This window comes from Schistocerca americana, chromosome 1 (assembly GCF_021461395.2).
Source record: "Schistocerca americana isolate TAMUIC-IGC-003095 chromosome 1, iqSchAmer2.1, whole genome shotgun sequence".
Classification (NCBI taxonomy): Eukaryota; Metazoa; Arthropoda; class Insecta; order Orthoptera; family Acrididae; genus Schistocerca; species Schistocerca americana.
This window is the reverse complement of record NC_060119.1, coordinates 1,178,691,293-1,178,716,731: the sequence shown is the minus strand read 5'-3', so window position 1 is coordinate 1,178,716,731 and position 25,439 is coordinate 1,178,691,293. Positions and strand designations below refer to the sequence as shown.

The 25,439-nt window shown below is 43.1% G+C and overlaps 1 protein-coding gene across 2 annotated transcripts in view; it reads right to left on the bottom strand.

Moving 5' to 3' along the window:
- LOC124619658 (scoloptoxin SSD14) overlaps window positions 1–25,439 on the bottom strand; it is a 531,056-nt gene that overhangs the window by 51,104 nt on the left and 454,513 nt on the right. For both annotated transcript variants that reach the window (XM_047146202.1, XM_047146192.1), the window contains 2 exons: window positions 15,750–15,980; window positions 605–816 (listed from right to left, as the gene is read on the bottom strand). In XM_047146202.1, coding sequence (XP_047002158.1) covers window positions 605–816; window positions 15,750–15,980 — 443 coding nt within the window. The remainder of the gene's footprint in view (window positions 1–604; window positions 817–15,749; window positions 15,981–25,439) is intronic.

Here is a 25,439-nt window from a genome sequence, read left to right as displayed (position 1 = left end):
TAAGGACCATAACGGATTAATTATTGTGCCTTTGACTTACCTGGCATAATTTATCATTCAATAGTTCTCTCCTTTAATTGCCAAATGTATTCTGAAACTTCGGAGCATGACAGCAAAAAAAATTAAAAGACAAAGGAGTAATCTTCCTCCTAAACCCATTATTACACAACAATTCTACTTAGGGTATATCCACTTAAACATGTCCTTCAAGAATCCATACACAGACGTACATTCTACTTCACTGACCTCATTGGAAAGTTTAGTTAACATTACAGTTTATTATGATTTTTACTACCACTCGCTGACATTTAACAAGGAAGACTCAAAACCACGACATTTTGGAGATAGGTTCTTCAAGGAACGAATATATTATTGCAATACAAACGAGCAGCTCGGTGTTAATATTGTTCGACAGTCGAATGGGATAACGAACGAGTTAATTTTCGACAGAAAACCTAACAAACCAATAATATGTGACATTCATTTGAGTGTCAGATCGATATATCTACATTATCTGGAGAAGAGAATTGGCTGCAGATAGCGTTCCAAGACAGAACAACTCAAGTATTTCTCAACGAGTTATTCATTTTGAATTCACAATTACCTATTTGGCTCTTGCTCTCGTCGTCGTACAGTTCTTCTCGGACTTGCGCTGGAGCTGTTTCACGAGCATTGAGCGTAACAGCAGTTTTGTTTATGTACAATGTCATCAGGAAACCACCACCAAGACCCATACTCTGGCAGTTCACAACTCCATTGCAAAACAAAGTTGCTATTGCTGCATCAACCACAGATCCATTCTTCAGAAGAATATCTCTACAAAAATCAAAAACATGCATTCACAATGGACAATCCAACATTAATTAACACGTATTTAAAAAATCAAGTGATAATGCATAACTAATTTGTATGCAAAATAAACATGTCCAAATGAGGCACAGAAAATTATAAACCAGTCCACGAAAATGAGGACCAACCGCAGCGCTGCAAATAACCTGGCAACCTTCAAGACATCCAAGAGCAACGTGATCAAAACGAATGAAATAATAAACAAAGATACATTTCAACAATAAATTTAATTTACAGGATTACAATACGAAGCTTGCACACACAAGACAAATCACTTGAAGTCTTTTCCCAAAACAAAGGAAAACAGTTCATGACGCGAAATAATATTAAATAAGTCCTTCGTACACAAAGGCAAAAAACGTCGACATGACTAAGGCGAGGCACAGTTCTCACTCCACTGATTTTTCCGCTTTCTGATGGACGCAGCGAATTTCAAGTAACTGTGGGAACATCACTTCCACTCCGAACACTTCCACATTGTTCTACTCAAAGTCCACTTTCTTAATACCGAAGAATATAATCAGTCCGAAGAGTTCCAAATTACACGTCACTGGACTTTCGCGCCGCCAGTTTTTGCAGGTTCCTTCTTCTTCTGCTCCGCATTCTGTAGCTTCGTAACAATCTTCCTTGAATGTCCGCAAGGATCGAAATGGTTTGTGTGTTCACTAGCTTCTTTCTTCGTACGCTGTTTTCCGCTATGGCCCGAATATATATGCTTATCGTATTCGTAGTTGTAATGCTCGTATTCGTCAAAATGGCTTTCAGACATATTGAATACCAAAACTTAAAGTAACTTGACTGTAACGACTTATCACCACAACGGTTGCCCACAGAATAAACGCTGCTCGTGCTTGCCGCTGCGGCTATTTCAAGCTTCTGTGGCGCATGCGTCAGCGGTTTGCCACTGGGTCCCCCGCTTCTGATTGGTGGAGAAAAGAAAGTTACATAAAACTTTAGAAAGCTTCAATAGAGCTGCTCCAGTTGTATTTTCATGTATGAAAATTTGAAATACACTGATTCTCGTTAGTAGTTGCTAATATTATTACAATATATAAATAGGTCGTAAAAAATGTTTCGGTCTTTCCCCCACCACACTCTTGCCGGTGAAGGCGCGAGTTCCCCTCTTCCACTTCCAGTGTTGAGTATCGTGTGTACTTGTAGAGCGGACAGTTACTGCGTGCTCGAATCATGTTACTCCAAAAAACGCTTTGCACCACTGAGCGTTTTTTCCTCTGTTGCAGATGGCTTAACAATAAAACGTAACTACAGCATTGTTCTTGAAATCTACTTCTACAAACCGAAAAAAAACAATTCACAACTACTGATGATACAAAAAATAGGAGGTAGTTATGTGTGTGTGTGTGTGTGTGTGTGTGTGTGTGTGTGTGTGTGTGTGTGTCGAAGTAACTAAACATCTACTAAAGATTGGGGACTTAAGTAAACAACTGTTCGAAGTGGTAACTGTTAATAGGCCGTCAGATAACCAAATGCAGCTATTACTTACGACTTCCTGAGACCACTGATAATTATGATAACTGTGTAAATATTTTTACAAGTGTGATGCGCAAGTTATAAGACAGTATCGTGCGGTTCAAGTGACAAACATTATCTGACGTGGCCAGCCAAAAGTTAAAAAAGCAAATCTATCGGCTCTCCAAGATCTTTGTGGAATGCTAGAGCTATCCCATTTCATACCAACGAGCACGCTACAGAAAAAAAAACAAAAATAGAAATAACTTTTTATACACTCGTATTTATAAATCTGGTCTGTTACCTCTAAGTTTCGTTCCAATATGCTTCTGCAAGTATTCGGCATAGAACCCTTCCTGCAATGGTTAATTTCTAATATTTTTGGTGCAGGAATGCACCTTTTCAACCCCAACCCCTGCCCCTTCCCTTCCCCCAAGCCATGAAAATCACGTTTCGATTATGGAAACCTTAAATAAAACTTACAATGGGAAATAATTTTCTACGACTTCGGAACCAATCGCAAGCGCCCCCCCCCCCACCACACACACACACACACACACACACACACACACACACACACACGCACACACACACCCATGCCCCTGCCCATGTCATCACTATTGCCACCCATTGTCTTGTTCACTGGTGCCGGCGTAGTAGCAAATTATAGTTACGTTGCGATGTAATACGCGTGTATTATTTTATATCTCCGGTGCCGACTTGTTCCAGTGCGTTCAAAAAATCCAAGGGAGGTGCTGGAACGTCGTTCCGGCCGAAATTAGGACCCTGGTTCCCTGATATTAAGTTATATATTTTCGTCTCGAATGAGACTGACGAACATACTGACTCCTCAAACTTGTGCCGGAAGTACTACTTTTCGCGGACTAGTGCTCTACGGGCTGAGCTATCAAAGCAAGACTCACGACCAGCCCGTGAGTCTACAGTGATCCAGATCGCTGCCCGCTTAGATATGGGTGGCCAGGAACTATTATCTATCACTGTAACATTACATACCATCCACTCAGGTGCTTTCGAACTCTTCATTTTTCCTCGCGTGTCTGTTTAGCTCTAGATTATTATTTCTTTCGCAGCTTTTCTTCCATGACCACCTCATGTCCTACCTTTCGAACTGTGGATAAGCCGAGTCTCCGCAATATCCTTTCTTTGAAAAGTGCTAGTCCCGCAAGGTATGCAGGAGAACTTCCACGACCTTTGGACAGTAACAGCTCTACTGTATGTCTGCGAAGGCGGGTCGTGTGTCATGCTTTGACAACTCGCGGAAGGCAAATGTCCCAGGTTCGTGTCCCGATCCTGCGGAGTGTTTTAACCTGCCAGAAAGTTTCAAATCGGCGCACTCTCTTTACAGAGAGAAAATCCATTTTGGATGCTGCCACGCGTGGTTTAAAACGTGAGTTTGACAAAATTATGTGAGGTGCCGATGAGTCTACTTTCACGTCAGCACCGTGTAGCGAAGTGTCGCGTTAACACACGCTGCACGAAAACTTGTCAAAAGAATGTAAGGACTGATTTAGAGGCATCAATGGTCTTTGGCACATACTAGAAAGTCCACGCTAGGTCGCAAAGTTTATAAAATAAAAATATTCGCGATCTCCACTTAACGTACAGCAGTTATAAATGCGTGAAGTTTAACTGCAATTTAATGCGTCACGGGTTGTGCTTTTCGCCGAGACAAGCAAAGTGAACAGAGATTCAAATAATAAACAGAACAAAAAAAAAAGCAAATTTACCCTCCCAAATATACTTGATTGGGATGATTTCGTAACAGTGTTTCAAGCATATTTAAACACCTCCACCGTCAGCGCCATGATGATGTGCCGTCCAGTCCACTATACTCCGTTCATCGGAAGAATAAACCAGATGTAAACATGACACTATGTATTCTTCCGCGTTTGCTGGAACCTCATTGCATTTCGTTTCACGTGGAATGAATGTCAAGCTGTAGCGAGGACAATAAAGTACTTAATGAGGATACGTTTTATGCTGTGCGTTACGTGTACATCGACTCAGCGATAGATAATACGGGGCAACAGCTTTACCGGCGCATGTAACTTTGACAGCACCGGCCAGGCAAGTGATCCAGATTATCTGCATTGATGTGAACAGTTGCAATAAATACGTAAAAAGCGATGAGCAGAGAATAACAGAGCTTTGAATGTCATTTAATTTTTAAACGGAACGAAAAAATACATGGTAAAACTCAGGTGATACGCTTCTCAGATTACCACACCTCTATCTTAGCTAACATTGTATTTTAATAAAAAAGTTACGGAAATTCCTGATTTTAACAAGGGTAATTTTTCTGCAAGAGGTAATGTGGCCTAAAAGCGCACTGCTGGAATTTTTCCATCTAGTTAATTATTGAAGCCACTGAAGGTATTACAGTCAGTCGTCTGGTAATCTCTGAACTGCTTCCATATCGGACTCCGTGGAACACATTACAGTACTATTACGTTGATAACAGAGCGATCAGCAACCGAATCCCAAGCCACCAAGAAGTCCACATTTTCTCCTCCTCTTTTATCATCTGTTATTCTGCATTTCGCCATCATTCCGCAGTGACGCGTCACAAAGCTTGGTGCATTAGTTCCAGTATGTCTGGCAGCTTAGATATCTTGTTATTTCTCGTGACAAATCCCTTTACTTGGCTCCAGATCATTTTTATTCGGTTCAGATCGCAGTGTTAATGTGACAACTGCAAAAACGCAGCATTTCTACAGTGTGCGCGACGCCGTATAAATTGTTTTCCATGTTTCTAGGACGTTTTTCACTGTGACTCTGTGAGAGACCACATCTGTCCTATAAAACAATTGGCATATTCTAACAAAGAGTACGTAGGTTTTCATTTTTCTCCAAAGAATTTAACTGTGTAATTTTTATTACCTTCAAAATCTTTAACAATCTTTTATAAAATATCGATAATGAAGAGTGTGTGTTTGGAACTGAAAGCAGAATTTTGCGTGTAATTAGAAACTAGAAGACCTGCATTTTTCCTGAAAAAAAATGATGTTTAAGTATGAGTTAATTACAATGCATCTGAAGAAAAAAAATTGTAGAACACAACGAACGGGTCTCGAACCGCCACCCACCTGTCCACTCGTTTATATTTCTACCACGCCACCACTTACGCCACAAATATTAGGTACGTATTCTCAAAAACTGTCAAAGCTGTTTTTCCCTGTGTAACCTATTGAAAAACATTAACACCAACTTGTTTCTAGCCATTAACGGTGTTTCACTACGAAGTACGAAGAGTCTCTTCCATTTTTGCGGTATGAACAGCGAGACACTCAGAGCACAAGTAGCGCTTAGTGAGATTGTGATTGTACACGATTTTTAAATCAAAATTACGCAGCTAAAGTATGATTAATAAAAACGTCGATGGCTTTTAATACATCAGAATGCCTTAAAGTTTCTTTTACAGTGATATAGTAATAACATATTTTATACATAAGGATTGATTAAGAGGCATCAATGATCTTTGGCACATACTTCTTGGCTACTTTTTGAACAAAAAGACAAAAACCAACTGGTTTAAAGAAGTACAAATGGATCTTAAAGGGTTGAACATTACCAAACCTCAAATTGAACATAGATAACAGAAGCCGCTGCTGAAGAACAAATACATACAACTGACATTCAAAACATCACAACAGAAGAAGTACGTCATATCTACAGAAGCCATATCACTCCGAGTGAAGTTTAGTTATATCCCTCTTGACATGTAATGGTCTGTGGGGAAAAATCCTTCACTTGGAATGAAATTTTCACTCTACAGCGGAGTGTGCGGCGATATGAAACTTCCTGGCAGATTAAAACTGTGTGCAGGACCGAGACTCGAACTCGGGACCTTTGCCTTTCGCGGGCAAGTGCTCTACCGACTGAGCTACCCAAGCACGACTCACGCCCCGTCCGTAAAGCACTTGCCCGCGAATGGCAAAGGTCCCGAGTTCGAGTCTCGGTCCGGCACACAGTTTTAATCTGCCAGGAAGTTTCAACCTTCACTTGTTTGAGTATATCCCAAAAACAGGTTCAACAAATTTCCAGGTCCAGGTAACTGAATACGCGTTTTCTTTCTTTTTTGCGCGTTAAGAAGTTCCCACTAAATGGCCGCATAATATTTTGGGATATACAAAATAACTCGAACCAGACAAATGCAAAAAAATTGTTTTTTCTGTTCCTGGAAGAGATTTTCCATTGTCAATGTGCAGTTCGTCGTTTAGTAACAAATTGGATAAACTCTGACCTCCAAATATGGTAACGTATTCTCACACTGTCTTTTTTAGGAGCTAACAGACGTACAGGAACCCAGAGTTCGAATTAGCTGTAGTAAACAGTAAACTAACTATATAAAATAGGCTCAGAATGGCCATTGTCACGGCATCTTCGCTCTTGGCATTAGTTCATCTCAAGAGTGGAACCAGATACGGAAATTATTACTTTAACATTTCCGCGAAAGTACCTCTGATAAGCCGTTCGGCTCCCAGAAGCTTCTCTTTTTAAAGGAAATTTCGTGTACTAAGTGCGAATAGCGCGCGCTACCTGTACGTTCTGTATTTGTCCATTACGTATGCTTCCTCGATTGACACTGGAAGACATTTTGCGGCATTTCGACGTCCCGTGTGAAATGGGGGCACAGAGGGACGCAGCATCATAACTTAGAAAATAATAAACGCGTGTCTCTTTGGTAGCTGCGTGATTCGGGCCTACGCAGCACCAGTAGAAGTTGGGCGTGGTGTTAGGTGTCGAGTCCACTGGGGAACCCCACACGCGCCTCGCGAACAGCGGGAATCACACTCCGCCCAAGAACAGCGGGAATCACACTGTCGTATTATCTGCGGCGTTTACAGTGTGACCGCGTCCACCAGGGTGCCTAATCTGTATCTTTCCGCCATTGTACCGATCGTTTCGGTACACAAGAGCACCGAACGATCTAGTACTCGAATTAGAGCCCCTGCGTTATTCAGTATGCATCTCGGAAGCGATGCCGTTCGGGTCTAGAGAACCGAAGGGCTGTTGTCGGTTCGCATCGCGCAAGCCAATCAAAAGCAAGCGGCCGCAGACCCGCGCATGCGCACTGCAGCGCGCACAGCGCCACGAACACAAAGCGGCTAGCAGACGACAAAGGCGCGCTATTCTTCGAAGTTCCAAAAGTTGTGTTTACGTTGCCATGACGCCGCATTCCATCTAAATGACGTGCCCGCCCTCATCGCTCTTGCGCCTTAACTGTATCAGGCGCAGTATATCCATCTCCATGATTCTCAGCTGAAATGCACAGAAATTTTTAATTACCCCGACCGCATGTTTCCATACATGCATAATAACGATAGCGTATTTGTATTCTGCAAACTGTCGTAAATGCCGCATTATGCCATCTTATTCTCATTCACACTGATCAAACAACCTGGAACGTAATGCTCAATTCTTCTACTATAGCATAGAGAAATGTAGGCCGACTTCGCTGCCAAACGGTGTTGCGTAAGCCATAAATGCATGATAGTTTGGAAGGTTTCCAATATCAAGCTTCACATGATTGCTTTCCTTTGTTAGTCGAAAGTTATGAACACGTTTCGATAATCACCAACTAAACCATTTGTGGGAAAAAGTACACAAAGTCACTAGTAACGTTAGTTCACACTCATGTAATATACGTAAGCACAGCCAATGTCTTGATATTTAATGATCTTTAAACTCTTATTTACATAAAAACAACACGTATTTTGAGAGAATATTGACCGAAAACTTTTTTTAATGTAATCATTCACTGTAACAATCTAACCTAACCATATTTCTAACAAAGGAAAATAGTCTATTATGAACTCAATTTCCAACCGGATGCGTCCTCTGGTGATTCTTTAGTAACACATTCACTAAAGCCAAAGCTAAAACCGCTAAATAAGTTTAAAATAACAAATTATAGGTGTACATAAACCACAGCTCACCGATCGACAGGGCCACACCGAAATCCAAAACCTCTCGGTACAATTGTAAAATCGGTGAGAGGACCCTTCGGTAACAGGTCTCAGAAGCTTACTGAATAGGATATTTCAGTAAAGAACCGACTATGACGTCACTACCGAGACAAATCTATTACACAGATCGGTATGAACGATACAGAATAGGGCTAACGAACCGGTCGGCGGAAAACGCTGCCGGCGTTCTCGACGGAGGCAACGCATTTGGCGCTTGAGGTTGTGCGGAAGACGTCACAGGCGAATTCTGAGTAGTAAGCGGTTGGATACGACAAGCCAACGTCGGCATTTAAGAGGGGCGCAGGAATTTATTACCACGAAGGAACACTTATCACAATTGCGAAAGTTTTTAAAGAACGTTTTAAACACGACCAGCCGGAATACATAATCGAAAACTCAGCAACAGGGAACGTATAGCAAGAACAATGGGCACTTATGCAGTTTAGGGGGTACATGCGCTGTTCACGAGGAAAGTACCAATTTTTGAAGAAAACGCGTATTTCTGAAGAATACCAAAAAATTTTATTCCAAAAATTGTGTGTCACAGTCATATCCGACGCGTTCGTCACCAAAAAAGTACTTATTTTCATATGGATGCAAAAAAAGATCAATTAACCGTCTCAAATTTTTTTAGCAAAAATGATGTATTGCATATGTATGCACGGAATTTCAAAAACATTTTTTTTTTGCAAAAAAGCTGGAATTAATAACAAAATTTTCTCAAAAAATTATATTTGTTTATTTTTCACAGATATACATTAAAGCTCGAATCACAGATTAGATAAAAACAGCTACCTCAAGTTAATTTGCAGCATTAGGATAGATTTTTCGAACATGCTCAATGAAATTGTGGAATGGATTTTCCCCAAAACGTTGACGCCAGAGAAATTCCGCCAGGTAGTTATTCAGCATAGCACGGAGAGTTCCGAAACGCCTTTAATTTTTTTCTTTAGCGTTTTGCCAGACTGATACAACGTGATTTATGGTTGCGTTTGTAAAGGGATCGACACAATAAAGCGAATGATTAACAGTCAGATGATTGCAGCCCAAGTTACCTATGGTGTTGTAAGCTTGCCACAAATCAGAAACTATTGTACTTTTTTGGTATTCCGTGCATATATATGCTTATATCTTCAGAAATACGCGTTTCCTTCAAAAATAGGTACTTTTCTCGTGATCAGCACATGTACCCCCTAAACTGCGTAAGTGCCGAACAATGAAGTAAACCAGTTAGCTTTCAAGTTTCTTTTTTTTATGTTTTAAATTGCAACACCCCATGAACCATGGATCTCGTCGCAGTAGGACACGTTGCATGACAACGTTGCTGATGGCCATACGGGAGGTATAACCACAATGCAGTGGTGCCTAGAGAGGACAGACAGACGCGTCATTCTTGCAGAGCAGCAAGCAGCCTTTTCAGTAGCAGCATGCTAGTCTGCATGACTGAATAAACTGGCCCTGTGACATTAGCTACCATCCAATTGTTATAATGGTATTCAGGAAGCACAATAAATGTTCCCGAGGCAAACTATTCCTGAGGTAAACTGTAAGAACCAGAGGTTTTTTCAGAGGAAGCATTAGGCAATCACCTACAAACGTGGGAAATGAATACAGTAGAAGATGACTGGGTAGCTTGGAGAAATAAAATAGTGAAGGCAGTACAGGATCAAATAGGTAAAAAGACAAGGTGCAGTAGAAATCCTTGAATATCACAGTAGATATTGAATTCACTTTATAAAAGGAAATAAAAAAATTCAGTGAATGAAGTAGTTAAATGGGAATACAAACTTTTAAACAAATGAGTAGAACCTATAGGAAAATTAAAGATCCTTCTTGAGAAAAAGGAGCAGCTGTATCAATATCAATAGCTCAAATGGCAAGTCCGTATTAAGTAGGGAAGGGAAAGCTGAGAAGCAGAAGGAATGTGTAGAGTGTCTATATAGCGGTTACAATCTCGAGGGCAATATTGTAGAAAGAGAGGAGGAACGAAGTGAATATGAGAAATGAGATATGATACTGCGAGAAGAATTTTGCAGAGCACTGGAAGACCTGGAGAGTTATTGATATCTTGGGATAGGCAGCCAGAACAAAATTCTTCCTCCTGATGTGGAAGCTACATTAAAAAGGTAAAATACTTTCAAACTTCACGAAGAATGCTGTAATTCCAGTTCCCATAAAGAGAGGTGCTGACAGGTGTGAATAGTATCAAAGTATCAGTTTAATGAGTTATGGTTGCAAAATATTGTCAGTATTATTTACAGAAGAACGGAAAAACCGGCAGAAATCTATTTCCCGGAAGATAAGTTTGTGTTTGGGGGTAATGTATGAACACTTGAGACAATACTGACCATCTTATAATGGCAGGATGCCATGTAGAATTTGTGCATTTGGAGAAATCTCTTAACAACGTTGATTGGAATACACACTCTTTAACTTTGAAGATAGCAGGTATTAAATACCGAGAGCAGAAGGTTATTCATAACTTGTACATGAAGCAAACTACTTTTTTCACCTTAAGGACGAAGAAATGAAGCAGTACTTGAGAATGGTGTGAGACAGGGTTGTAGCCTATGCCCAATGTTTTTCAGTCCGTACACTGAGCTAACTGTGAAGGAAACACAGGAGAAATTTGGGAGGAGAATAGAGGTTTATGGAGGAGAAATAAAAACTTTAATGTTTGGCAGTGACATTGTAATTATGTTAGATGTCCAACAACTTGGTTGAGCAGTTGAATGGAATGGATAGCGTCTTGAAAATAGAAAATATTGTGAAAATCAACAAAAATAAGACAAGGGTAACAGAATGTAGTCGAATTAAATCAAGCTAGGCTGCGGGATTTGAATTAGGAAACAATAAGCTAAAAACAGCAGATGAGTTTTGTTACTTTGGCAGTAAAACAACTGATGACAGCCGAGGTAGAGGGGATATAAAATGCAGACTTGCAACAGCAAGGAAAGTGTTTCAGAGAAAGATAAATTAGTTGATATATACGAGGCGTGTTTTTTAAGTAGTACCGTTTTGAAATTAAAAAAGACGTGCTAAGATATCTCAATAATTTTATTTTTACTTGAAAGTCTGTACCTTAATCTACGCACTGACGCCATTATGGTCTGCTTCTTCCTTCTTTACGTCGTGTACTGAGTGTTTAAGATGCCTTCGATAATCGTGGTGAGTCCCGCCGACTGAAGTACGGGCTGTTATAAGATTTCTTAGTGCTGACGGCCTAAAAAGCGATCGATATTCCTCGTGAGATCTGTGCTGTTTACGGAGAAAACATTATGAGTGATGGAATGGTAAGAAAGTGGGTGAGAGCATTTAAAGATGGCCGCACAAATGTGCATGTTGAACAACGGAGTGGGCGTCTTTCGGTCGTTAATGAAAGTTTGGTGCAGGAAGTGGACAATAAGATGAGAGAAAACAGACGCTTTACGATTTCCTCCTTGCGGGATGACTTTCGTAATGTTTCTCGTAGTGTTTTGTATGGCATTGTGACCGAGCACTTGAATTACCGAAAATTGTGCGCACGTTGGGTACCGAAAATGTTGACGGATGTGCACAAAACCAAACGTTTAGACAGTGCATTGACTTTCCTTGAGCGGTATCACAACGACGGTGATGATTTCTGAAACCAAATCGTTACGAGCGATGAAATATGGGTGGCCTACGTCACACCAGAATCAAAGCAACAGTCCATGGAAGTTGAGCAAGGGCTCGTTTTGCTGCAAGACAATGCCCGTCCGCATGTGGCGAATCAGGCCAAAGATCTCATCACATCTTTTCGATGGGAAACTCGAAATCATCCTCCGTACAGCCCCGATCTTGCGCCCAGTGACTACCATCTGTTCCTGCACTTGAAGAAACACTTGGGCGGTCAGCGTCTTCAAGACGATGACAAAGTCAAAACAGTGGTGATTCAGTGGTTAACAAGTCAGGCGGCAGACTTCTATGAGGAGGGTATTCATAAGCTGGTACAAAGTTATGACAAGTGCCTCAATATTGACGGAAATTATGTAGAAAAGTAGATTAAGGTACAGGCTTTCATGTAAAAATAAAATTGAGATGTCTTAGCACGTCTTTTTTTTAATTTCAAAACGGTACTTAAAAAAACACGCCTTTTATGTTGTGTTTGTTCTTTCGGACACCATTTTGATCTAGCAGAAACTATGAACTAAGACGCAAAGAAACTACAGACATTGGCTGCGAGTGGGCATTGAAAATTTATGCCAGACCAGATTCGACCACCTGTCAGACTCAAATTCTCAACTCTTATCCTCACGTTACCAATGTGGTACTTCTTGTCCATTATCCTCATTACTCGCGGCATTTCGCCGATAACCTTGAGTCCCAGCCTGCGGTTCTAGGCGCTACAGTCTGGAACCGCACGACCGCTATGGTCACAGGCTCGAATCATGCCTCGGGCATGGATTTGTGTGATGTCCTTGGGTGGGTTAAGTGTAAGTAGTTCTAAGTTCTAGGGGACTGATGGCCTCAGCAGTTAAATCCCATAGTGCTCAGAGCCATTTGAACCATTTTGAACCAAGTTCGTGCAGTTTCGATGAGCACTGTGTTCGGGTGGCACTGCAGGGGACCGCGATCGTATCACAGTCTGGCACAAACTTTCAAGCTTCCTCAGAGATTTAAATTTACGCCCACTAGTAGCCTACGTCTGTAGTTTCTTTGATCTAAATTAGTTGACATAGAATACAGATTTCAGTGTATGAAGTCTTCTCTGGAGGTATTTGCGTTGACTGTAGCCTGTAAACACAATACGACTGCGGGAAAAAGAGCCGGACGTTTCGTATGCGGATACAATCAATCGCTGTCCGTGAACGGGCAGTGTTTGGTGTGCTTAGAATAGTGGTCTCATTAGTTTTCTTCTCACTTTCCTAACTAGTTTCTGACATTCTGTCGCGTAGAATACCCTGCTCACAGGAAATAAACAAAGAAAGCGAATTACGATTGTTACGTTACCGGCCGTAAGTATTGTCCCCAACTGACTGGTAATTCGCACCTGGACGGTAGAGCGATATGGCAACAATGACAATAAAAGTGCAAATAGAACAATTATTTGCACCAGTCACTATTTCACCCTACGACGCGTTTCGAGACTTTACACTTCCTCTCTTCAGGTGGAACGATTATACTGTGTTACATGTTTGCCAGTTGGCGACATCGAACTAGCAAATATAGAACAGAATATCATTCTTCTACGTGAAGATGAGGGTGTAAGCTGTAGAAACGCGTTGTGGGATGAAATAAAGAGTGACTGATGCAAATAATTGTTTTATTTGAACTTTTATTGTCATGAAGTCACAGTTCCTTACGACAGCCCAACATAGGTAGTCCCAGTCTTCAAGAAGGGTCGTCGAGCAGATGCGCAAAACCATAGACCTATATCTCTGACATCGATCTGTTGTAGTATTTTAGAACATGTTTTTTGCTCGCGTATCATGTCATTTCTGGAAACTCAGAATCTAGTCTGTAGGAGTCAACATGGATTCCCGAAACAGCGATCGTGTGAGACCCAACTCGCCTTATTTGTTCACGAGACCCAGAAAATATTAGATACAGGCTCCCAGGTAGATGCATTTTCCTTAACTTCCGGAAGGCGTTCGTTACAGTTCCGCATTGTCGGCTGATAATGTAAGAGCCTACGCAATATCAGACCAGCTGTGTGGCTGGATTGAAGAATTTTTAGCAAACAGAACACAGCATGTTGTTATCAATGGAGAAACGTCTACAGACAAAGTAACCTCTGGCGTGCCACAGGGGAGTGTTATGCGACCATTGCTTTTCACAATATATATATAAATGACCTAGTAGATAGTGTCGGAAGTTCCATGCGGCTTTTCGCGGATGATGCTGTAGTATACAGAGAAGTTGCAGCATTAGAAAATTGCACCGAAATGCAGGAAGATCTGCAGCGGATAGGCATTTGGTGCAGGTTGTGGCAACTGACCCTTAACATAGACGAATGTAATGTATTGCGAATACATAAAGAAGGATCCTTTATTGTATGATTATATGATATCGGAACAAACACTGGTAGCAGTTACTTCTGTAAAATATCTGGGAGTATGCATGCGGAACGATTTGAAGTGGAATGATCATACGAAATTAATTGTTGGTAAGGCAGGTGCCAGGTTGAGATTCATTGGGAGAGTCCTCAGAAAATGTAGTCCATCAACAAAGGAGGTGGCTTACAAAACACTCGTTCGACCTATACTTGAGTATTGCTCATCAGTGTGGGATGGTACCAGGTCAGGTTGACAGAGGAGATAGAGAAGATCCAAAGAGGAGCGGCGCGTTTCGCCACAGGGTTATTTGGTAAACGTGACAGCGTTACGGAGATTTTTAGCAAAGTGGCAGACTCTGCAAGAGAGGCGCTCTGCATCGCGGCGTAGCTTGCTATCCAGGTTTCGAGAGGGTGTGTTTCTGGGTGAGGTATCTAATATATAGCTTCTCCCTACTTATACCTCCCGAGGAGATCACGAATGTAAAATTAGAGAGATTAGAGCCCGCAAGGAGGCTTTCCGACAGTCGTTCTTCCCGCGGACCGTACGCGAGTGGAACAGGAAAGGGAGGTAATGACAGTGGCACTTTAAGTGCCCTCCGCCACACACCGTTGGGTGGCTTGCAGAGTATGAGTGTAGATGTAGATTTAGATGGAACGATGATACTGTGATACATGTTTGCCAGTTGGCGACATCGAACTAGCAAATACAGAACAGAATATCATTGTTCTACCTGAAGATGAGGGTGTAAGCTGTAGAAACGCGTTGTGGGACGAAATGACGAGTGACTGACGCAAATAATTGTTTTATTTGAACTTTTATTGCCATGAAGTCACAGTTCCTTATGACAGTCCAACATAGACGACATACGGTGGCAACAGTAAACAGAAGGCGTTACGGATCTCATTCTCCGTTTGGTTGTCGCCACAGTAGCTGCCCTGCTAACGAGTAGCCATTAGTCATTCGCTTGATCCAGCTATAATGGATCGCCGAGCCCTACCCGCTCTCTGACCTTGGCTCGACCGCGAGTCGGCGTGTGCGTTCTGAGCTTTTTCACCTCCCTAGAGGAAGCGTGACACTTGACAGTGCGAACGCCGTAACGGGCATCGCTGTGTCAGGGGGACCCTGGTATGTGCAGTGACGAGCGAGGTGGCGCAGTGGCTAGCACACTGGACTCGCATTCAGGAGGACGACGATTCAATCCCGCGTCCGGCCATCCTGATTTAGGTTTTCCGTCATGTCCCTAAAGCACTTCAGGCAAATGCTGGGATGGTTCCTTTGAAAGGGCACGGCCGACTTCCTTCCCCGTCCTTTCCTAATCCGATGAGACCGATGACCTCGCTGTCTGGTCTCCTTCCCCAAACAACCCAACCCTATGTGCAGTGCTTGCGGTGGGGCCCCTCACTTAGGCTGTGACGAGACGTACCTGCCGATGGAGGAGCAGGGCGCAGCGTCGGAGCAGACGGCGGCCTTGGAGAAGCGGTGCAGGGTGGAGGGCGACGGCGCCTGCGGCACCTCGGGGTTGGGCGGCACCAGGACGACGGTGGCGCCGCCGTGGCGCGCCGCCAGCTGGTAGCACACGTGCACGATCGCCAAAGCCAGCGCGCCGAGCACCACCACCCCGACGAACACCACCAGCTGCCGGCGGAGCTTCGGCCTGCGACACGCGTCACGTGCTTCACTTGTGCTGAATAATACAAACAACGCTGGAAGGTGAGAAAATTTTAGTGTCTGGGGAAAAAATTACGGCGTCCCACAAATTCAATTCTTGGTCCATTCTTATTCCTGTTATATAAATGTGAATAACTTTCCAATTACCATTCACCAAGTACCGGATGATCAAAAAGTCAGTATAAATTTGAATACTGAATAAATCACGGAATAATGTAGATAGAGGTACAAATTGACACACATGCTTGGAATGACATGGGGTTTTATTAGGAAAAAAATATATATACAAACGTTCAAAAAATGTCTGACAGATGGCGCTTCATCTGATCAGAATAGCAATAATTAGCACAACAAAGTAAGACAAAGCAAAGATGATGATCTTTACAGGAAATGCTCAATATGTCCATCATTCCTCAACAATAGCTGTAGTCGAGGAATAATGTTGTGAACAGCACTATAAAGCATGTCAGGAGTTATGGTGAGGCACTGGCGTGGGATGTTGTCTTTCAGCATCCCTAGAGATGTCGGTCGATCACAATACACTTGCGACTTCAGGTAACCCCAAAGCCAATAATCGCACGGACTGAGGTCTGGGGACCTGGAAGACCAAGCATGAAGAAAGTGGCGGCTGAGCACACGATCATCACCGAACGACGCGCGCAAGTGATGTTTCACGCGCTAGCAATATGGGGTGTTGTTTTGGTTCTAGTAAAACCCCATGTCATTCCAAGCATGTGTGTCAATTTTTACCTATCTATCTACAATATTCCGTCGTTTAAGTAGTTTTCAAATTTATACTGACTTTTTGATCACCCAGTAGAATTGGCACTTTCTGCAGACGATATTAAATTTCAATAAATCATTCGAGAGAAGGCAACAACGAAATTGTTAATGTTTTTCAAGGAATTAAATAGTTCTCTGAAAATGGCCTCTCCCTAAATTTTGGGGCAACACACTGTGCTGAGTTCTGTAGAATAAACAGAACCAAACCAACAACAGACATAGCACATGTACAGAAATCAGTAAACAGGGTAGAATGCTCCAAATTTTCGAGTGTACATACCGATAAAAAGCTGAACTGGAAGAGGCATATTACTGGGCTGCTCGCACAGTGAAGTTCAGCTACTTTTGCTCGTCGTGTAGTGTAATTACTATTGTTCGAAACAAACTATGATCAGTTGACTGGGAGTGGGGGAGAGACCAGACAGCGCGGTCGTCGGTCCTATGACCCAAGGCGACAGAAACTAAGGGAGGAACAACGCAAACAGCACAGTCCAGTCGACAGGAAAGGAAAAACGGCAAACAAAAAGGCAAAAGGAACGGGAGGGGGGGGGGGGGGCAGCGGCAGGGTGGGGAGGTGGCGATGGACGACAGCACGCGGCACCCCAAAGGCGCTAAGGACAATGGGGCACCAGCACCATCGCCGTCTCATCCCAATGCACACACCAAACCATTATCAAGACACTGTGGGAACACCAGGAGGGAAGGACCCAAGAAATGGGGGAAACAAAACGGTAAAAAGTCCAGACAAAACGTAGGAGAACGGTGAGGAATACGTGGCTAGCTTGGAGACACGGCTGACGTCCTCCCAAAACGATGCAAATGCGAACTGCGAAGGTAATTCAGGTATTTAAATCTGGGAGTATAAACCACTTTCACATAGAAAACTGGGGACGGACGTAACCATTCAAGGGTCATCCACTAACAGCTGAGATAAGAGAAGTCGAGGGCCTATTTAGTGTGAAGGGCCAAAAGGTGGCAGCAGTCCAGCAAAGTAGGGATCACTGTGAGGAGGGGTACTGCAGCTACAAAGGGGGAGGGCAACTCTTTATGGAGCAGAGCATGGTAGTTTCCCACTGGGAGAGGCGGAGGGAAAAATGCCATATGGTGGGGTCCCCTTGATCGCACGAAATTTATTAGACAGGGGATGGCCTCCTCGAGAGCCAGCCCACGACTGAGGAAAAAGGATTTTGTTGTGGAGCCATGACACCTCAAATCCACCAGGGCCTGGAGGGGTCACAGAGAGCAGGGGTAGGTCGCTGCCCATCCCCCTCCCAACCAGATCATCAGCAAGCTCATAACCTGAGATACCCATATGACTGTGATCCTGAAGGAAATCAACCAAACAAGCAGCATGATCAAGATGGGGGAGGAGAAGGTCGTGGATGCGAGACACCAAGAGGGGGCAGGGAAAACACTTTGTGACAGCCTGAAGGCTGCTTATCGAGTCCATCCAAAACCAAACTTGTGAGGCGGGGGGGGGGGGGGGGGGGGGGGGGTGCGCGCGACCATTAAATGAAGCAGAGGTACCACAGTAAACATTCCACACATAGCAGGCAAGAGATGGTGTTCCATGCCAACAGGAAGACGAGAAGGCATATTTTACATGATCGGTGGATTTAGAGCCATCGGTGTAAAAAACAATGGCATCCCAAAACTCCCGTGAGTATGGGCAGAACAATGGGACACAAGCGGAGCGATGGAGACTTTTAAACATCGGAAGAGATCCATCCGAATCTCGGGTCGCCGATGAACTAACTGTGCGTGCGTGCGTTTTCGGGAGGGAACGTGGGCAACAAGACGAAGAAGGAAGATGGAAATTGCTGCGAACAGAAACGAGGCAAAGCCCAAATGGTAAACCCACCCGATGACGGGCAGTGGGCGGGTGACGTCCCGAAGCTGCGTAAAGTATAGGAGGGGTGAGCAGTCCAAGAGTGGATAGTGATGGTAAAGGAAACCAGGAATTGGACCACCGAATGGAAAAAGAGGGGGTGGGGTATCCCATCGAAACAGACGAATGAACCTCCTAACACGTTTTGCTTACTTCCACTCAATAATGTCTTATGAGACAGTTTTCTGGTGTAACTCATCACTTAGAAAGGAAGCACAGATTGCACATAACGAAAGTAGGAATATGTGGTGTTCGCCGATGGTCATCTTGTTCACAATATGGGCGCGGGAACAGCAGCTCATCTTCAGAGAGTTAGCCATTGTAACTGCGTCTTCGAAGGTGCATTTCTGTGTATAGGCTTTTAAATTCATCACAATTTAATAAGAACAATCATGTCCATGCCTACCACAAGAGGAAAGAACTGTCTTTATTACACGCTGTTAACTGTGTCAGGAGCTCAGAAAGGAGTACAATATGCATCAACAAAATTTTCGATCATGTGCACAACATACGACTAAACCGTCTGACAGATAGCAAGAGTTTTAAATTTAACCTAAACCGCCTTGATTCTTGGTTTGATTTGTAGCTACTACAGAGACTGGCATGGCGAACAAGAGGGTGATATGATCCAGTTCGCTTGATACAAATTAGGGTGCTGAAAATAGAATAGCTAAATTTTAATTTGAGTGTTGACGGCCGACACACTAATACATAACGCGCTAAACAGCTGTTCTAGCCGGCGCTGAAGAACCTCTTTATTACAAGACGGTTTACTCGTATGTTGTGCGCAGTCAAATGAATTTTGTGGAGCTAAATAATACATTAGACACTATTCTGCGGTCATCCATATTTTCAGTGTGTGTCCTTGAACGATTTAGTTAACAAATCCTTCAAAAATTTGCTTCTGCCACCCTAATTAAACACACTGTGCGTTGGAAATATTAATACAAATATGGTTAACCTTTTTCCGTTTTAAGTTAATTGTATGTACTCGCTCGCTTTCTGATCAGTGCAACATTAGTTTTTTTTTAAGTGTGTCTTTTAATGAAAGTGTAAGGAGGAAAAGAATGCACAGTCAAGATAGTATTTTTTTAAATGCTCGTTTAGACATACGAAATTTTGATCAACCTGTTCTACAAAACTAAGCGAATTCAACTGTGGTAACACAGTTTTGACTGCATTTGTTAGTGTGAAAACATTGCACCCGGCTTATCTCGCCTGTGAAATAATTAAAGCACGATTGATGGTAGCTTGAATTTAAGTAGTGGAATCTAGAGGGAAGGAGAAAAAAACAAAAAAAAAAAAAAAAGGAATTTATACCCGCTACCAACGTTTTCGGTCCCTTAGTTTGTCAAACCACCGTACTGAAGCACCCCACACAGCTTAGATATTCTTGTTAATATTGTCAGTTGGCAAGGCGATTTTACAAGGTTAAGATATCGGACATCCAAAAGAAAGCGTATGCCGCCATTATACTGATATTACGACAGAAAACAAGGAAGAAGAGGAAATCGGTCAGAAGATGGCTAAGAATTATTTGCGAGTGACAGCATGCTAATTCACTAATTGAAATCAAAGTCACGTTCCCGAACCATTTTCTACTCAGTCCTGCATCATACGACGAATTATTAATGTCGATCCGTCTTAAAAATAGAGGAAATGCGTTGATGAGAGATCTGTCTGTTAACGAAAGCTTAGGAATAACTGCGAGATTTCTGGCGACAGACAGGTCATTCGAATGCTAGAAGTTTTGTTCCGTAATATTAGCCAGCACAGTGAAATTGATGAAAATCTTTGAAGCAGTTATATCTGCCTGGCAAAAATATGTTCAGATAATTAACGTACATTTTTTTTTACTTTTTGTGATAATTTGGTGAAACTGACACACATTTCATAGACCTCTAATTAGTCATTGCAATTTGCAGGTATATGACATTGGAAATGGAAGCGTTTTTCGAACTTCTATGCAATTCACGAACTTATATTTTCAAATTAATAAAGTGAGCAGTGATGTAGAGAAACCACCATTGATTGCCCTAAAGTGGTATATGGAATGGTGATCCTTGCACTGTTCTATTAAAAGTGTCGTGTATTAGAAGACTATCTGATGTATGATACGCACAAATACGAATTAAGTTTTGTCAACATCTAACTGGGCAATATTAGCAACCTATCAATATTTGTCCTGACACTTTCAGTATATATTGACAATACTGAGAACATTTTGAGGGTCATCAGTACTACTTTTCAGTATTTCTGTTATTGACAATACGTGCCCTCAGACGGTCGATATCTTGACGGTATGACGCTATTACTGAACTTGTGAGGGGCCCCTTAGGACGTCACCGCCGTATTACGTTGTGAGTTTAGCATGAAAACAAATCGGTATCTGATACAACTGACTAAGTCATTCGCTAAAGATGCGAACATTCACTTCGCGAGACACTGCCAGCGTATAGTTGCATCACAGAGCTGCTGGCGCCGGCTTCCGCGGAAAGCTGATGTTAACACGACACAAAGAAACGAGCTTGCGCGGTGCCTGTGTAGGGAGGAAGCAACAGCTGTAGCGTTGCAACAGCCCGTGTGCGGCGTGTCTGGAAACATCAGCTGTTCGCGAGGCTGCCAGGCTGACGAAGCGGTCGATACCTGCGGCTGGGTGTTGGAAGCGTCTAGAAGCGAAGAGAAACTCGGGCACGGCCCAAGGCCCGGTGTTTACCCCCAACGTGGCCTTGGCTGCCACCGCTGCGGTGCAGTCTTCTGTGTGTACCATCTGCCAGTCCTGTTTGACATACTCGCCCTCGCGGACGCGGACACACACACACACACACACACACACACACACACACACACACACACACACAGCACTGCTACACTACAGCAGCTTCCAACTCTGGAAAGTGTTTTAATACGGCATCTACAGTCTACAGTGCGGTGACGAAAGTCATGGGATACCTCTTAATATCGCGTCGGAGTATTGCAGCAACTTTATGTGATATGAACTCCACAAGTCGTCCTAACTCCCACGCAGAAATACTGAACCAAGCTGTCTCTACAGCCGTCCATAATTGCGAAAGTATTACCAGTGCAGGATTTTGTGCACGTTATGTCTCATTAATGTTCGATATGGAATTCACGTCGGGCGATGTGAGTGGCCAAATCATTAGCTCAAGTTCTCCAGCATGTTCTTCGGACCAATTACAAACAACTGAGGCCCGCTGACATGGAGCACTGTCATCCACAAAAATTCCATCGCTGTTTGGGAACACGTAGCCGAACGTAACCATTCCCAGTCAATGATCGGTTCATTTGGACCAGAGCCCCCAGCCCATTCCATGCAAACGCACTCCACTCCGTTACTGAGCCGTCAGCAGCTCGCACAGTGTCTTGTTGACAACAACTTGGATCAATGGCTTCACTAACCCTATCAGCAGCTCTTACCAACTGAAATGTACATCTACATTAATACTCCGCAAGCCACCCAAGGGTGTGTGGCGGAGGGCACTTTACGTGCCACTGTCATTACCTCCCTTTCCTGCTCCAGTCGCGTATCGTTCGCGGGAAGAACGACTGCCGGAAAGCCTCCGTGCGCGCTCGAACCTCTCTAATTTTACATTCGTGATCTCCTCTGGAGGCATAAGTAGGGGGAAGCAATATATTCAATACCTCATCCAGAAACGCACCCTCTCGAATCCTGCTCAGGAAGCTACACCGCGATGCAGAGCGCCTCTCTTGCAGACTCTGCCACTTGAGTTTGCTAAACATCTCCGTAACACTATCACGCTTACCAAATAACCCTGTGACGAAACGCGCCGCTCTTCTATGGATCTTCTCTATCTTCTCTGTCAACCCGACCCGGTACGGATCCCACACTGATGAACAATACTCAAGTACAGGTCGAACGAGCGTTTTGTAAGCCACCTCCTTTGTTGATGGACTACATTTTCTAGGGACCCTCCCAATGAATCTCAACCTGGCACCCGCCTTACCAACAATTAATTTTATACGATCATTTCACTTCAAATCGTTCCGCACGCATACTCTCAGATATTTTACAGAAGTAACCGCTACTAGAGCAGCTGATCAGGCCACGGTTTCCAGTCGTCTGAGCTCCAACCGATGTGGTCACGATCCCAGGAGAGGCGCTGCAGGCGATGATATGCTGTTAGGAAAGGTACTAGCGTCGGGCGTCTGCTGCCGTAGCCCATTAACGCCAAATTTCGTCGCAGTCTTCTAAAGGATACGTTCGTCGTACGTCCCACATTCCTTTCTGCGGTTATTTCAGGCAGTGATGATTGCCTGTTAGCACTGACAACTCTACACAGACGCCGCTGTCTCGGTCGTTAAGTGAATGCAATCAGTCACTGCGTTGTCCGTGGTGAGAGATAATGACTGAAATTTGGTATACTCGGCAAACTCTTGACGCTGTGGGTCGTGGAATAGTGAATTTCCAAACGATTTCCGAACTGGAGTGTCCCATGCGTCTAGCTCCAACTACCATTCCTAATTCAAAGTCTCTATTTTCGTCGTGCGGCCAAAATCACGACAGAAACTTTTCTCATGAGTAACCTGAGTACAAATGACAGCTCCGACAATGCATTGCCCTTTTACACCTAGTGTACGTCAAACTGTTGCCATCTGTATATTAGCAGTGTCGCTATACCATGACTTTCGTTGCCTGTTGTTGTGGCCTTCAGTCCTGAGACTGGTTTGATGCAGCTCTCCATGCTACTCTATCCTGTGCAAGCTTCTTCATCTTCCAGTACCTACTGCAATCTACATCCTTCTGAATCTGCTTAGTGTATTCATCTCTTTGTCTCCCTCTACGATTTTTACCCTCCACGCTGCCCTCCAGTACTAAATTGGTGATCCCTTGATGCCTCAGAACATGTCCTGCCAACCAATCCCTTCTTCTAGTTGTGCCACAAACTGTTCTTCCCCCCCATTCTATTAAATACCTCCTCATTAGCTATATGATCTACCCATCTAATCTTCAGCATTGTTCTGTAGCACACATTTCGAAAGCTTCTTTCTATTCTCTTTGTGTCTAAACTATTTATCGTCCATGTTTCACTTCCATACATGACTACACTCCATACAAATACTTTGAGAAATGGCACTTAAATCAATACTCAATGTTAAATTTCTTTTCTTCAGAAATGCTTTCCTTCCCATTACCACTCTACATTTTATATTCTCTCTACTTCGACCATCATCAGTTATTTTGCTCCACAAATAGCAAAACTCCTTTACTACTATAAGTGTCTCATTTCCTAATTTAATTCCCTCAGCATCACCCGACTTAATTCGACTACATTCCATTATCCTCGTTTTGCTTTTGTTGATGTTCATCTCATACCCTCCTTTCAAGACACTGTCCATTCCGCTCACCTGTTCTTCCAAGTCCTTTGCTGTCTCTGACAGAATTACAATGTCATCGGCGAACCTCAAAGTTTTTATTTCTTCTCCATAGATTTTAATACCTACTCCGAACTTTTCTTTTGTTTCCTTCATTGCTTGCTCAATACACAGATTGAATAACATCGGGGATAGGCTACAACCCTGTCTCACTCCCTTCCAAACCACTGCTTCCCTTTCATACCCCTCGACTCGTATGACTGCCATCTGGTTTCTGTACAAATTGTAAATAGCCTTTCGCTCCCTGTATTTTACCCCAGCCACCTTCAGAATTTGAAAAAGAGTATTCCAGTCAACATTGTCAAAAGCTTTCTCTATGTCTACAAATGCTAGAAACGTAGGTTTGCCTTTCCTTAGTCTTTCTTCTAAGATAAGTCGTAGGGTCTGTATTGCCTCACGTGTTCCAGCATTTCTACGGAATCCAAACTGATCTTCCCCGAGGTTGGATTCTACCAGTTTTTCCATTCGTCTATAAAGAATTCGCGTTAGTATTTTGCAGCTGTGACTTATTAAACTGATAGTTCGGTAATTTTCACATCTGTCAACACCTGCTTTCTTTGGGATTGGAATTATTATATTCTTCTTGAAGTCTGAGGGAATTTGGCCTGTCTCATACATCTTGCTCACCAGATGGTAGAGTTTTGTCAGGGCTGCCTCTCCCAATGCTGTCAGTAGTTCTAATGGAATGTTGTCTACTCCCGGGGACTTGTTTCGACTTGTTAGATCTTTCAGTGCTCTGTCAAACTCTTCACGCAGTGTCGTATCTCCCATTTCATCTTCATCTACATCCTCTTCCATTTCCATAATATTGTCCTTAAGAACATCGCCCCTGTATAGACCCTCTCTATACTCCTTCCACCTATCTACTTTCCCTTCTTTGCTTACAACTGGGTTTCCATCTGAGCTCTTGATATTCATGCAAGTGATTCTCTTTTCTCGAAAGCTCTCTCTAATTTTCCTGTAGGCAGTATCTATCTTGCCCCTAGTGAAGTAAGCCTGTACATCCTTACATTTGTCCTCTAGCCATCCCTGCTTAGCCATTTTGCACTTCCTGTCGATTTCATTTTTGAGACGTTTGTATTCCCTTTTGCCTGCTTCATTTACTGCATTTTTGTATTTTCTCCTTTCATCAATTAAATTCAGTATCTCTTCTGTTACCCAAGGATTTCTACTAGCCCTCAACTTTTTACCTACTTGATCCTCTGCTGCCTTCGCTATTTCATTCCTCAAAGCTAACCATTCTTCTTCTACTGTATTTCATTCCCCCATTCCTGTCAATTGTTCCCTTATGCTCTCCCTGAAACTCTGTACAACCTCTGGTTCTTTCAGTTTATCCAGGTCCCATCTCCTTAAATTCCC